The 14816-nt window shown below is 45.3% G+C and overlaps 1 protein-coding gene across 1 annotated transcript; it reads right to left on the bottom strand.

Annotated features, from left to right (window-relative positions):
* Nucleotides 1-4751: 4751 nt before the first annotated feature.
* On the bottom strand, nucleotides 4752-5343 carry LOC124696626 (TPD1 protein homolog 1B-like). The gene is made up of 2 exons (XM_047229331.1): nucleotides 5264-5343; nucleotides 4752-5172 (listed from the first exon to the last, which is right to left on the bottom strand). The coding sequence occupies exons 1-2, from the start codon at nucleotides 5341-5343 to the stop codon at nucleotides 4752-4754; spliced, it is 501 nt and encodes a 166-aa protein (XP_047085287.1).
* Between the last annotated feature and the right edge of the window lie 9473 nt (nucleotides 5344-14816).

The raw sequence follows: 14816 nt of genomic DNA, 5'->3' as shown, positions 1-14816 counted from the left end.
ATGGTGTTGTATAAGCGAATAGATAAGATATAACTTTGTTTGTCATGTTACCAAGAATATCAAGCAATGCAGTAACACTTTAAGTTCCTGAGCATATTATGGATTCATGAAACAACTATAATTTTCTAGAGTATCTTATTTTAGTTACAGGATGGTAGTCATGCCAAATGCATATCTGATTAAACCCATGCTCAAAACATATATGTTCCTTCATATGGCTGTAGCATGACAAGTATGCCTTTCTTGTGTGTTGCTTCTTTGGATGATGATTATCCTCGTTTCTTTCAACTGTAGAATAGAAAGACAAGACGGATGAACCAGGCTGAAGAAGATGATCCTTCCTCTGATAGAGGCTGGCAACATTAATTTCAGCGTGCCGATTGGTGGTTTCACTAAAGATCATTGAGCTTCTGTCTGTATGTGCGTTATTCTTGTTCCATTGAGAAGCCATCAAAGTTATTTATAAAGAGGTTGGGATTGCGGGGACATCAAAATGCAGTGTATTATGGTTATTCGAACTTTTTTTGCTTTATGAATTTAATTATGTTCAAGGGAACTATTTGAATTTTGGACAAATCACTTCCTAAATATACTTCACTTCAAATAGAATTTGGATATTTATGTTCCGAGAATTTCAGTATTTTTTTGTGGAGCCTCCAATCAAGGGACTTGGTTACATTATTAGTTTAGATTGCTTCTATGCCTATATAACGAAGTAATGTTAATTCTAGGCACACTTTTATGCAAGTGAAATCATGAAGGTAAGAAAGGTAAGGTTGTCGAGGCCGAATCGCGTGGCCAGAATCCGGAGTTCCCCGATGGCCACCACCAACATGTGGATAGAGAGGCGGGATTGACCACTAACAACCAGATCCATGGTCTTGGACGGAGGATGGCCACGGCGACGATAGTGTTGCGCCGATTTCTGATGATGAGCCTACTAGGTGTGGTCTTCGAAGGCCGCTGAACGCGGAAGTGCGGCGGTCCTCGCACCTTTGATGGAGTCTAGGATCTTTTGGTGAGAGTGGTTGAGCTCGATGAAGTGGGTGAGATCGAGAGTGAGGAGCTTTACATCGTTCACATTCTTTTTCTGCAAAAGGTTTCCATAAAAAAGTGTAACATCAGTCAGACTCATGCAAGAAAGGTAAATTTAATTCTTGCTCTCATACTGGTAATAAATACTCTCCAACTCTCAGGGAAATGCACTTTGGCTCATAGGAGCATATGCTCCCATTATGTGAATCCATATTTTAAAGTGTTAAAAAATTCTAAACTAAATTTTTACATGTACATCTAGACATTTTATGTTGGTATACAAGTTTTCAAAAGAAAAAACATTTTTCTATGGCTCATGTAAAAAATACAAATTTTGATGCTGTAACACGACTACGTACAAGCCATTTTTTTGTCTTTTTTGTAAACACAACACAAAATGTTGTTTTTCCACAAAAACTTGTGAACGAACATAGGATGTCACGATGTATACCAAAAAAATTATGTCATTTTTTTAACATTTTTAAAAATATTTTTTTATTATTTTCTATAATGGGTGCATATGCCCGCGTGTGCCAAAACGCCACCTCCCCAACTCTCATGTTTGACACAACGCTACTGTCCTGCTGATGGATATTTTTACCCTAGCCATTATTAAAGATTTGCTAAACCCATTTGTATGTTTGACACAGAAGGCTACAATTCAGGGTTGTCTCCAAATATCTATGAATATCAAATTTTTCTTTGAACTAATCATAAAAGAAGCATTTCTTCAGTTATAAAGTAGAGGTTGTTATGACTGACCCAAAACACAGGTGTGACACTTACCGTGGAAAAGTAACAAGAAGACCTAGAACTTGAAACCACGACAGATGCATAACAACATTGTCTTCTATTACGTTTTGATTATTATGTTGTGGTACGTTATGATATATTTCTTATGATATATTCCTGGTTTGTTTTAAATTTTTATAGTGAGTAGTGAATTATATGCATCGAGAAATAAAATTTGAATACCCGTGGCAACGCACGGGCATTTGTACTAGTACCTAACTTAATTAGGTAACATATTATTAAGAAATTAACCATCTTTTTTTGGATCATTCCTAAATCCTAACATATACGATTTTTCCTATTTATACTATATTAGCACATTTGCAAAGTAGGAGGAGGCCTCAAGTATATTTATGCTTTTACGATAAAAATATTTTAGATTTAGTCCATTGTCATAGCTAAAGGTATTTCCAGCGGCACGATGCAAATGAACGAGCGGTCGAAAAATGGATCTGCACTCAGTGGGCCGACGTAAAATGACTGGCCTATCCGTGAGGTCGCAAACAAGACCCAAGTTTGTGCCGTGAATGCGTCTGTGCGGACGCTGCGCGGTCAGCACACACATCCGTCTCATTGCCCTTCGGGCCCGCCTCTAGCGATCGAGTGTTTCGTCTTCCATGTGCGAGTAATGGCTCCAGCGATGGTTTAGTTCTTCGAGCCACGTCAAGGGCGTTGTCTCGCCTCCGCACGCGCCAGTGTTGGCACGAGCACGCGTGGCCTTAAGAGGGCCAATTGGCCACAACTCGCCTACAACGAACCATTACTGACGCCGCCATGAAAAAGGGTTGCCAATTCCGCAAAAAGAAAAACGATGGATAAACCGGGTCATCTGGGTCCAATAAGTGGAACACCCCGCGGAACCGTCGGTACACGCCGGTGGAATTTGTGCACTGGCCGATCCCTTGGACGGATGCGGTCCTGCCGAATGGTGGCTAGTACCTCAACCACTGCCATGTCCCAGTGCCTCCGGTGCCGGACGGGGGATGCCAACGGCAGTACGAGATCTGCCGCCGTCGATTCATCCTCTCGCCGGATCTACGCGATGATCCTTCCTTCACCCTCGACTCCTACAACATGTCCACCTTCGGGACATGGGAGTTCGACCCGTGCCACCACGCGGGTTACCTAGGCGACATCGACTTTTTCAGCCGGGAGCTCCTCGGCCTCTTCGACGACGACGAGGAGGACATGGAGGACAAGGCGGGCACCTCGGAACAGGAGGGCGAACTCCAACCGCCGAACCTCACGGAGGAGGATGCCATGGAGATGGCCATCGCCAATACCGATCTTGATGAGCTCGCTCCATGGGATGGCCTCGCCATCCAACTGCGGGCCTCCGTGCTGGCACAAGGAAGGCCACCGACCCCTCTGGTGACTCCTCCCGCACCAGCACCGCCTCCGGCCGCACGAATACCACCTCCGGTGTCTCAACAACCTCTACCTTGGCCTTGGCCTTGGGGTTCCCCGATCTATATCTACCCTGTCGATGACGACGACAACGACAACTAGGCAGCCATGGCGGGCGCCATTGTTATCTAGGGCTATTTTCTTGCTCCTTTTGCTTATTTTTTACAGCCTTTAAATGGTTATATTATATATGAGAAAATTGGCACAAAATATGATGGGACACCGGGCTACCTGACCCAAACGGACCAGTCTAGGAAGCTAATTTCATGTCCGCGGCTCGACCCAAATGGACGCAGGCGGTCAGTTTTTGTGGCCGGAATGCGTTGGGCCGGTGCTGGAGATGCCCTAATACAGCATATGACCAACAACTCAATTTTTACCTCAACGTGTAAAAAATCTCTCTTATTTTTATTGTCTCGATTTTATATTTTCAATGCTAAAACTATTGGGAAAATGAGTTGTACATGAATGATGCTCCATAATAGTAAATACAAAAAATATTTCATGAAGCAAATATATCATGCTTGTACCATGCTTTCAAATGAGTTATAATTGTAAATTGACATAGCACACGGTCTGAAAATAATACAGAGATTTGTCTGCGTTTATCTTCTTGTTATATCCCTCACCACCGCATGCTCTGTCTCCATTTTTCTCTCCTTCGCAGCAACACCAAATTGGTTCGATTGATCAGGTGTGTAGTGTGTTGATCGTGGGAACCGGAGTCGGGTAGAAAGCGTGGCCTCTCTGCAGGTCTGTGCCGTTATTCTCTCATCAGGTGTGTAGTGTGTTGTGTTAGCATGCGATTTTTTTTTCGCTTCATGTATTTGCAGATGAAATACAATTCAGCATGTATTGATCGTGGGAACCGCAAAGCTTCAATTTTGTCTTGGGAGTAAAGAGCTATACATAAAATGTTTTGGTAGGCTATTTTAGTTTATAAAATATTGTTTTATTTAGGAACAGGGTAGTAGAATACCTTTACCGTGCCCTCCGATACATAGGGTTTTAGTTCAAAATTAATAATTTATGCCATCAAGCAAGTAAATTATTTTATTTACCATTACTATCATTTAATCAAGAGAAAAAGTGAGTACATATGGTGTTCAATGAATTCACAATATTATGAAACTATCGAAGCGAGGGAGGAAAACAATAAGAAGTCTGTTGTCCGCTGCAACGCGCGGGCATTCAGCTAGTATTTATATGTACATAGATCTAACAACGGTGCTCCATTAATTTAAAGAGATCTCAAAAATTATTTTAAAGAGATACTCCAAATTAGCGACCAAATAAAATTCTGATAATGTAGATTAAACGTAGTGTCCAACAAAAAAAAACCCCATAGATTGCTCTTATGCCATAACTAAATACACACATAGTAACATCGGAGTACTCCAAACCTAAGATTAGACGCCCTTAGCTCGAAAGAAAAACACTGATATAATAGACTACCAGCTAAACTCTACGTAGGTACTACTCCATGCAACATCGACCGATGGCCTAGCTAGCTACACTTAGGCGCACTTGCAGGAGGCGGATTTGACTTTCATGTCGTAGATGAATGAGTTGGCGTAATGGAAGGTGATCAACTCGCCGGGTCCGATGGGTCCGCCGTTGTTGACGAGGCAGTCGTTGACGGCGAGGCGGCGGAAGGTGGCCGGGTCGACGAGCTCCGTGCTTGCGAAGTCGCCGCAGGAGAGGTGGACGTTGCAAACGTTGCAGTCGAGGCAGGTGTTGGTGATCTCCACGGTGTACTCCGGCATGCCGCCGCCCGTGCTCCCCGCTCTGCTCTGGGACAGATGCATCAGCTCCTCCGGGTCCGAGCACCCGTGCACGATCACGATGTCCGACGGTGAAGGCGCGCCGCCGACGTCGAGCATCTTGCGTGGATGGTGCTGGCGCTGCTGCAGCTGCTGCGAGGAGGATGCTGATACAAGCAGAAACGAAAGCAGATGAGTGAGCAAAAGGTTGAAGAAGGGAAGTGCATGCAGATATATATACGTACGTCGTGGGTGGGTACATCGGTTAATTACCTTCGCAACAAGCTAGGAGCAGAAGCATGGTGACGACGACCCCAACCAAAGAACGCATGTGAGAGCACCCCATGGCGTTTGATCGAGCTCTCGCACTTCCCTCTGGCTCTGAGGCTGATTTGATCTTCTCAATCTCTCGGTGGAAATCTGTGTTACAAGACAGCAGCCTGGACATGTATATATACACGCCCAAGCAAGACAGGACCTAGACCTAGTACACGGACCGACTCAAACACAAGCAAACTGAAATTAGGCAAGTCCAGGTAAAAGTTCTAGACAGACTCCTACGATACTACCTGCAGCACGTAGGAAGAGGGACTATGGAGGAGGAAGGTCTACGCTTTCCCAAAATGCTCGCCGGTTTCCGCAGATGTGGCGAGCGAGTGCCCCTCGGATGGACATCGTCCGATGATAAACAAACAAGCCACCCTTCCTTATTTTTTAGTAGTACTACTATATATAAACGAGGCCCCAAGGAAAGTCTAGTACGTACTCCCCAAGATACAAGCTAACCTAAATTACCTAAGACATTATTAGGAAATCACCAATTTTTTTTGGATTATTCCTAACACATACTCTCCCTCCCAATATAGAAGACATATCCTCTCGTTCCCCCTCGTCGCTCCCGTGGGCGACGGGTGGGAACCCTAGCCGCCACCGACCCAGACCTCTCCCCCCGGCTCCTCCCTCCCCTCGCCGCCACCGGAGGGCGTCGCTGGGCAAAGCCCGGGCGCTGGCGGCGGCGAGGACTCCTCTCCCCCTCACGTGGAAGACCTGGCGCGGGCCGACGGGGCCGGTGAGGGCGGCACGCTTGACGAGGGGCGCGGCGGCGCGGCTGCCTCAGCAGCGGCGTGGATGCTTCGTGGCGGGGCGGCGACCCCGCGCTGGAGGCGGCTGCTGCTCTCGGGCAGCCACCAAGTCCGGCGGCGGGCGGCGCGGCCAGGCTGTTTCCTCGGGTGGCCCGCGACGGCGATGGCGCTGGGGATGGCGGCGACGGCGCTGGTACGACGGCGACGGCGCTGGCGGCGGCAGGTGGTGCTGGGCGGCCGGAGATGGCGCCATGGCGGCGCGGGCTTGCTGGCTCGGGTCTGGGCCCTTCGGGCCCGATCTGGGTTTGGTGGGCCCCGGCCGTTCTGCCCTCATGCGCCTGGGTGCGGCCAGGCACCTCCTCCTTGTCCGTCCTCCTCGGCTCCGAGTGCATGGTGCTGCTGCTCTGGCCGGGTTGAGCGGAACCCTATGCCATCTTGGCGTGGCGGCTCGTGGCGTCCGTGCGGCGTTGGCGACAAGGTTGACGGTGCTGGGTGGCCGGCGATGCTCTCTGAGGTGGATGTGTGCAGTCCCGCAGCGGCCCATCCCATGGTGGCACCTGCGCCGCTTGCGGCTCGGTAGTGCCCCTCTTAGGCGGCATGTCCCTTTGGGGGCATGGCTGCCCCCGACCTGGCGCGCTGGACGTGCTGCCGGCGGGTTGCGCTGTCGAGGCTAGCGCTTTGAGAGAAAAGGGTCAGCGCAGGAGGTCTTGGCGAGGGATGGACAGTGCCTGCAGTGGTGAGGAACCATGCTCTGGGCGAAAGCCCTGCCTTTCGGGGCCGGTGACGGTGACGCCTGAGGGCGCCGTTTTCCTCTTGTGGCGTCATCGAGGAGTTTCGGCACCTCCCTTGCCTAGGGTCTCATGCTCCGGGTGAAAACCTCAGATTTGGCTAGCCAAATCGGGCGACGACGGCGTCTTGGACGTCGTACCCTCCTTGGACGCGTCATCTTGGGAACTTGAGTCCGGGCCGTAGTTCTTCCTCGTGGATCTCAGCGCTGACCACATGGGAGGTGTCTTGCGATGCAGGTAGCGCGACGGCCTCTCGAGTGCTATCGCGGTGGCTTGCACGACGAGGATCTTTCTCGAACAGCGCGAGCATGCCTCTGGATGCGCGGTGGTGGGCTGGCCTCTGTGTTTGTTGGCGGGCTGCTGAAGTCTGCACGCTTGCACGTCTGTCGAGGTTGCCGGGAGCTAGCCGCTGCGCCGACGGCGTTCCTTGGATCTGGGTCGAGGCCGGAGCAGCAATGCTCCCAGCTGAGCCATGGTGGGCTCGCGGGATTCAGGTGGTACGCGTCTTGGCTGCGGCTGGCAGGCTCTTGGTATTTTCGACGATGCACAAGCACTGCGACTTTCATCGGCAAGGGTTCTGTCTTGCGGAGGAGCTCACTCTGCAGCAGCTCCGGAGGAGCACTCGACGGATTTTCGGCCTTTTTGTCGTAGTCTAGTTTGAGTGTCGGGTGTGTACTGTGGGTGTTCGGCCTTTTCTTAGGCTTGTAATGTAAACTCCTTTTCTATCAATGAATCGAAACGCAAGCTTTGCGTTTTCGCGAAAAATATAGAAGACATATTAGTTTGGGACAAACTTGTTCCAGGTCGACCTCAGATTACCGAGGTTACCCGACAGTGCTTTTCCTTTCTATTGAAGGAAAGCACCATCTAATTCCGCCTCTGTTAGGAAAAGAGGCAATTTGGTGGCAACCTCCAATCCCGGTAGCCAAAATCACGGGAAACAAAAAACTGACCCTTTCTTCTGTTGTCTATTGTTATCTGGTGCCATTCCAAAATCCAAATACTACTCCACCCCTTTTCCCGCCAACTTTGGTTATTTTACTATCATATACTACCTCCGATTCAAGGAATAAGGCGCCCTCGTTTTACGTGCTTTTCGTTTGACTAAGAATTACTTCAAATATATAAAGATTGTTTGTATGAAATTAACATCATTAGAAAATGTTTTTCAATACGAATCCAACAATAATAATTACATATAATATAATCAAAATTTTATTGCTCAATTTTTATGGTCAAAGTTCGCCTTGGAATACGCATGCGCCTTATTCCTTGGGACGGAGGTAGTATCTATGAGTTAAGTTGACAATAAAAATCTAACTACCATCTTCGGTGAGTTACATTGTGATAATTTCACTAACATCCCGGTTAGCCACGTTGATGATAAAATAAACTACCATCTTGAATGAGTTATATCGTGTTAATTTCACTAACATCCTTGTGAGTTATGCTAGTGATAAAAATAAACTACCATTCCGGGCAAGCTACATCGCAGTAATTTAACTAACATCCAAATGAATTACGTTGATGAATGATGATAAAAATAAACTACCATCCCAGAAGAGATACCTGGCCGTAATTTAACCAACATCCTACTGAGTTAAGCTGCGACAAAAAATAGACTAATATCTCACAGAGATATGTCGCGGGGAAAATTCTACCAACATTCCATGTAAATTATGACGCGCTAAATTTAGATGCATCCTGCTGTCTATCATCGAATTATATTCTGCAAGGTTGGAGTTATGTCCTCTGATTAAAACAAACATACTGATTGTTTAATATTAGATATGAAGTTAATTATATGTCGTCCGAACGAAGAGCACATGAACCATCGCATCAACTGAGGTGCTGTAAATGAAGTCCCATCTAGAAGACACTAGTAACTTCCATCTAATGCAAAAAAAACACCAAGTATAATACATATAATTTTACGGAAAAAAGATAGGTCATGTGATAGGGAAAAATTGGCCGATCTTTCGATGAGAGGATGGTAACTTCGATTTTGTTGGTGGAGTTCGTGCTTGACGCGACTACACGTGCAAAGCTCGTGCGCCAATGCAATCACTAGGACAATCTCCGGGAATTACTGATCTTGCGGATGCACGATCAGCCTGACCAAAAAGGTCTTAATGCCTACCTTAAATCAAGAACAAGTAAGAACTAATAATGCAATCAGAATATTGCGGATATAGATGAAACATTTATTGAGAAAGGTGGGATTCCGAATAGGCGGTCTTATTCTGGACGTTAGCCTCAAAAGAAGTACACGAGAGTTGCAGCAATGACTAACTTTTAGTCTAAAAAAAAATCCGAGTCTAAACGTGACGGCTGTGAGGGTATTTAAAGGAGGAAATGGTGGGGTTTCGGCCAGCCATACGTATGGTGGCCGAACCAAACTCTAGAAGGTCTTTCCCCCTTCAATACGGACTCTAAACGGTGGCTGAATTAATTCCTGCAAAAATGACATGGGCATGGCCCAAAACTAAAGGTGAAGTAGCACCATATTATGCTATGAACGAAATTATGAAGTATAATCTTGTGTATTTTGTCCAAGTCTTCAATCTTCATTATGATGGCTTCAAAGTTCTGAAATCTCCACTTGTGTTCAATCCTCACATGCTTGGTGCCACCTCCATGCACGATCATGCTCCAATGCTTCTCCCTCTTGTCCATGCTAGGGCCGTCATTCGCAAGAGTAACAAACACATCTGATTTAGGCAGCATCATATTCTCATGTATGTCAGGAATAATTTCAAGAAACGAAAGTACATGATAGTTAAGTTATTTGGCATGAGATCGAGTGATTGGTCCTTGTATTTATGGGGCTGTAGGTACAACGGATGTACCAATAGATGTGATGTCCTCATCCTCATGTATAGCATATAAGTCGCGGCTTGTGCTTCCATATACCCCGAAGACTAATACGTTTTTTCTCAGTAAAACACAAATGAGAAATGTTATTTGTTTGGAATTAGGGGTAGGGTGGCTGAGATTAAACGGTATGACGATATCGCTTCGAAAATTTACACTGATATGAGGTTTGGGGGTCTATGGAAACACAACAAGTCCATAAGTCACATCTAGTTGACAAAAAACGTATTGGCCTCACCGAAAGAAGCAGCAGAAGGTTTCTTCATTCAAGTGAGGACATACATATGTTGCTGCACAAGATTTCCATATCTCTTCTAAAAAAAAATGATATCTCCGTGTTAGTAACACAAGGAACATCATTTCTATACAGTAGCTAACTCAGCTGGATCAATCATGTGGAAGTAGCACTATAGCACATCATGACATGAAAAAGAGGACCTTACGCGGTCAGGTTGGACGAAGGTTGTCGAGATGGAAGCTCATCTTCCTCGGGGGTGGGGTCCCTCGTGTCCAGGTCGTCTTCGGGAAAACATGAATGGAGCAGGTGCGCTCTACTCACCTTCTCATTTTTTGTCTTTTTTTTTGTCTCTCAAATTGTACTATATTTTGATTTCAATTTTTTGCAATTCACTCAAAAATAACAAATAGAATGGGAAAAAAGTTTGGATTTTTTTGCAATTTTAAATTTCAAATTATTTTAAAATTAAAATAAATTCTTAAAAATTTATATATATAATGACATAAAAAAATCAAAATATTTTTCCCACATTCTATTTTTTATATTCAAGTGATCTGCCAATTTTCAGGTTCAAATATTGTGTGGTGTTAGAGATAAAAAAAAATAAGAAGTTTGTTTGAGAGGGGAAAAAAGAGCTAGCGCAGATCATGATGCAGTATAGACGGTCCAGATACGGGTGCGCTCTGAACACCTGCTCTGAAAGTCCACTCTCGGTCGTCTTCTCCACTGCCATCCTGCTCGGTGACCAAGAGCCAAACTGAGTTGAGACTGTTGTCCATCTCCCCCTTCTTCCTTGATGCGCTGCCCAAAAATCAAAGCACAATGGAGTGAGCAGAACATAGCAGGAATGGAGGGGAAGGAGGGTGGACTGGCTAAGTAGGTGGGTTGGCCCCATCGATGGTGATGCCCTCTGTGGATTATACGCGACCTATTCGCGGACGGCCTCGAGTCGACACGGTTTATTTCATGCACGAGGAGCATATAATACAACATGTGCATCTTCCGGCGAGGCCTAGCCGACCAAAACCGTGTCGTCGTGGACTTTCGAGCCGGTACGTGAGCCTCTAAGGCTTGCAAAGATCTCAGATGATGGAGCGGGGAAGCAGCGTTGGTGAGGGAACCGGGTGGGTGGGTGGCCAGTGAGCACTACTCTGGTGAGTTGCGATTATGGGTCAGCAATGACCGTCGGGGAGGCTAGGGAGGTGCATGAGCTAGAGGCAAGAAAAAAATGAGATCAGAGGAGGAGGAACCCCTCAGAGTATTTTTATAGAAGAAATTGAAAAACTCGGACGCCTCCTCTGGGAATTGAACCCCGTCGGACGGAAGGCAGGGGATAAAGCAGTGATTGGGGGAGAAGGGGTCTGGAGAGAGATGGCAAGAAGCTGGACCTGTGCTTGTATTTATCTTAGAGGCACGTGGTCCGTTCAATGGTGATTGGGCGACAACAAGCCTGACCTCGCTAGAAGCAATGAACAAGGTGATACTTGAAATAGAAATGAAGTATTTGTTTTGATCAAAGTCAAACTTCACAAAATGTAACTAACTATATATAAAAGTACATTAACTTTAGTAATACAAAATGCATATAATATGCAAATTTATTTCCAGATGGTTTTACTTACATTAAATTAATGTTTTCAATACTTGTATTATTTTTTATATATTTGGCGAGAGTTTACAAAGTTTGACTTCGATTAAAACAAATGTACATCTTAATTTGCGATGGATGGAGTACTACTCCATCCACTAACATAAGATTATAGTATAATTGTAGTGTACGGTTTTGTATATTGTGATGTATATATGATGCATCCTATACTTGCCACCGATCTCTCCCACCTGGTTCCGCTGTCGCCGCCACCATCGTCACCGCTCCAAGCACTACCTCGGCTACCTCGTTGTCCGCCACATCAATGGAGCTTGCTCCCCCATCTGTTTTGTCTCTTCTCTCTCTTCTGGCCGAGTTCACTCATGATGGACCCTTCAACTTCCCCAATCCGATCACCAGCATGGTTGCCCCCGAGGCCTATCTTGCCTAGAGGGATCACGTGCATTGGTGCTTCAGGGTCATCTCCTCATAGGCTCCGTCGACGGGAATCCTACATGGCTGCCAACTATGAGGGTCATCTCCTCATAGTATATTTTGTTCGGAAGGGTCACGCTTGGAGATTGGGATTCTAGCAGAATGAAAAAATAGATTTATATAAGTCTGGCCCTGAAAGTACAATGTCCGATAAAAACCTTACTTCATGTTTCTTGTGTTGTGGATTATCTTTAGTATACTCTAACGATCTCGAGGTGTGGTTCGATCTCTTTTATGGTGGGTGGATGTGGAAGATGGTGGTAGGTGGATGGTGTGTACGCTTGTGAGCTTACCCATTCGGCACCCCCTATTCCCTCTTATTTACACGATGGGAATTAGGTTTACAAGATGATGAAGGGTTTACAAAGGTTAGAGTTTTATGCGAAAACTCTAACATCAAATCTATATCTCATCTATGTCGGTTTACACGAGAATCCCATAGAATCAACGGTCGGCGATCCTAGCAAGTATAGCTTGTACTCAAGGATAGTAGCATCCGGACCACCGCCTGGGATTCATACTTTTGTGTTAGACCGCCAGGGTTCCGAGAAGGCTTCTATTTTCCTTGCTTGGCCAATCCAGGACCCATGACCTTGTCACCTGTGATGTCAACTATGGAATGAACAACAAATTTGTACTCATACTCTATGATAGAACGATAAACGATGGCCTACCTGTGATTTTTCGATAAAGGATGCTTTATTACTTTTGATAAGCAATTACATCCAGCCTCTGCACAATCAGGGTGCACACAACCGTTTTAATAGTCTTAGTATCACAAAAAATTCAAACTAAAAGAGAAAATAGGAGAAATACATATCGAAACGATGAATCATATGACGTCTAAGATCCGGGTGGAGCTTCAATCCGTAGACTATGCTGCCACCCATGTAGGGAAAAAGTATCCCTCGCCGTAGCCTCCAACCGTGTACAGAACTCCGTAAATAGGTCTCGGTTCTCCAAGCGCTGAAGAGGTAACCACAAACGGAGAATACCTGTACATCTGTAGATGACCTGCAACAAAGAGCAATTTTTATCATTAAAAATCTTGTCATTTCTATTCAGCCAAAGCGCCCAGATCACTGCAAGCGCCCCCACCCTAAGAAGCAACTTAAACCTTGAATCTATACCATGAAGCCAATTGCCAAAGACATTGGCCACACTAGTCGGAGGGTACAAGGTAGACGCTACTTGGATGACAGACCAAATAGATCTCGCAAACTGGCACTGGAAGAAGAGGTGTTTAATAGTTTCATCATGATGACAAAAAACACATCGCTTACTTCCTTGCCAATTCCGCTTGACAAGATTTTCTTTGGTGAGGATGACCCCTCGACGAAGATACCATCCGAATATTTTTATTTTTAATGGTATCTTCATCTTCCAAATTTTCTTATTATTATCCACTGGTACATCAGAATGAAGTATGGCGTTGTATAAAGATTTGACCGAAAAAGAACCATCTACGTGTAAATTCCACCTAAATTCATCTGGTTCAGGTGATAGATTGATATCCCCCAACCTTTGGATTAAGGTATTCCACGCCAATAGCCTTTGTCCTAGAAAAACTCCTTTGCGATGAACGATACTATACAACGCAGGATACTGTTCACTTAGGGGTGCATTGTCTAACCAAGCATCTTCCCAGAACCGTATTTGTGCTCCATTCTTAATTGAGAAAGTTCCATAGCGAAGAAATACATTTTTTATCGCCATTAGACCAGCCCAGAAGTGTGAATCCCCGGGTTTCCATACCACTTGGGACAACGTCTTTCAGCCTATATACTTTCTCCGAAGAATAGTTTGCTAAGGAGCTTAAAAAGCCATTTACCCAGCATAGCTGAATTCTTGACCTCCAGATCATGAACTCCAAGCCCGCCTTGATCTTTGGGACTACAAACTATACTCCATTTGACCAATCGATACTTCTTTTTCTCGCTGTCCCCTTGCCAAAAGAATCTGGATCGATAATAATCGAGTTTATGGAGAATTCCTTTTGGCAGTAGGAAGAATGATAACATATATAGTACCATATTTGTCAGTACCGAATTAATGAGTATCAATCTCCCTCCCAGGGACAGCAATTTACCTTTCCAACTACTAAGGCGCTTCTGTAATTTTTCTTACACTATTTTCCATTCAGCAATCGTAAGTCTCCGATAATGAATCGAAATACCCAAATAGCGAATAGGAAATTGGCCTTGCCCACAACCAAACAACTATGTATAGAGAGCTGTATCATCTTGGGCATCACCGAAACAGAACACCTCGCTTTTATGGAAATTGATTTTCAATCCCGATAGCTGCTCAAAAGCCGTCAAAATTAATTTCAGGCACCTGTGATAGCTCTAGGCAATTAAGTTAGCTCCATAGAAGACGTCATGGACCCCTGATTCGGCACCCATCGTCAACATGGACAGCCTAGTTAGCATCTGAGAAGGCCGAAAGAAGGCTTGATGATGCACAACAAATATACGGACCATAGGGAGAAGTATAGGACACATAACAAAGAATCAGTTCAACAACTACTCAATGAGAACTAGTTGGGGTGTGATGGAACTAACGAGAAATGATATTTTTTTCCTGATAAACCACCAATACTACACTAAGTGAAACCATACGAGGAAGTATGTCACCATCGAGAATAGACAATATGTATAATACATAGGAGTTAGTCGCTTTGTAGGAGGTCATGCCGAAACTAGCCCAGTGGTCATGAACATATATCTCCTGAGTAAGAGTGACGCGGTCACA

Source organism: Lolium rigidum, chromosome 3 (assembly GCF_022539505.1).
Source record: "Lolium rigidum isolate FL_2022 chromosome 3, APGP_CSIRO_Lrig_0.1, whole genome shotgun sequence".
NCBI lineage: Eukaryota > Viridiplantae > Streptophyta > Magnoliopsida > Poales > Poaceae > Lolium > Lolium rigidum.
The sequence above is the reverse complement of the archived record's forward strand: the minus strand, read 5'-3'. Positions and strand labels throughout refer to the sequence as shown.

Coding starts and splice junctions, on each gene's coding strand:
- LOC124696626 (XM_047229331.1), bottom strand. CDS start 5,343: ATGGGGTGCTCTCACATGCGTTCTTTGGTTGGGGTCGTCGTCACCATG. Junction 5,173..5,263: donor GCTTGTTGCGAAGGTAATTA/ACCGATGTACCC, acceptor TTCGTTTCTGCT/TGTATCAGCATCCTCCTCGC.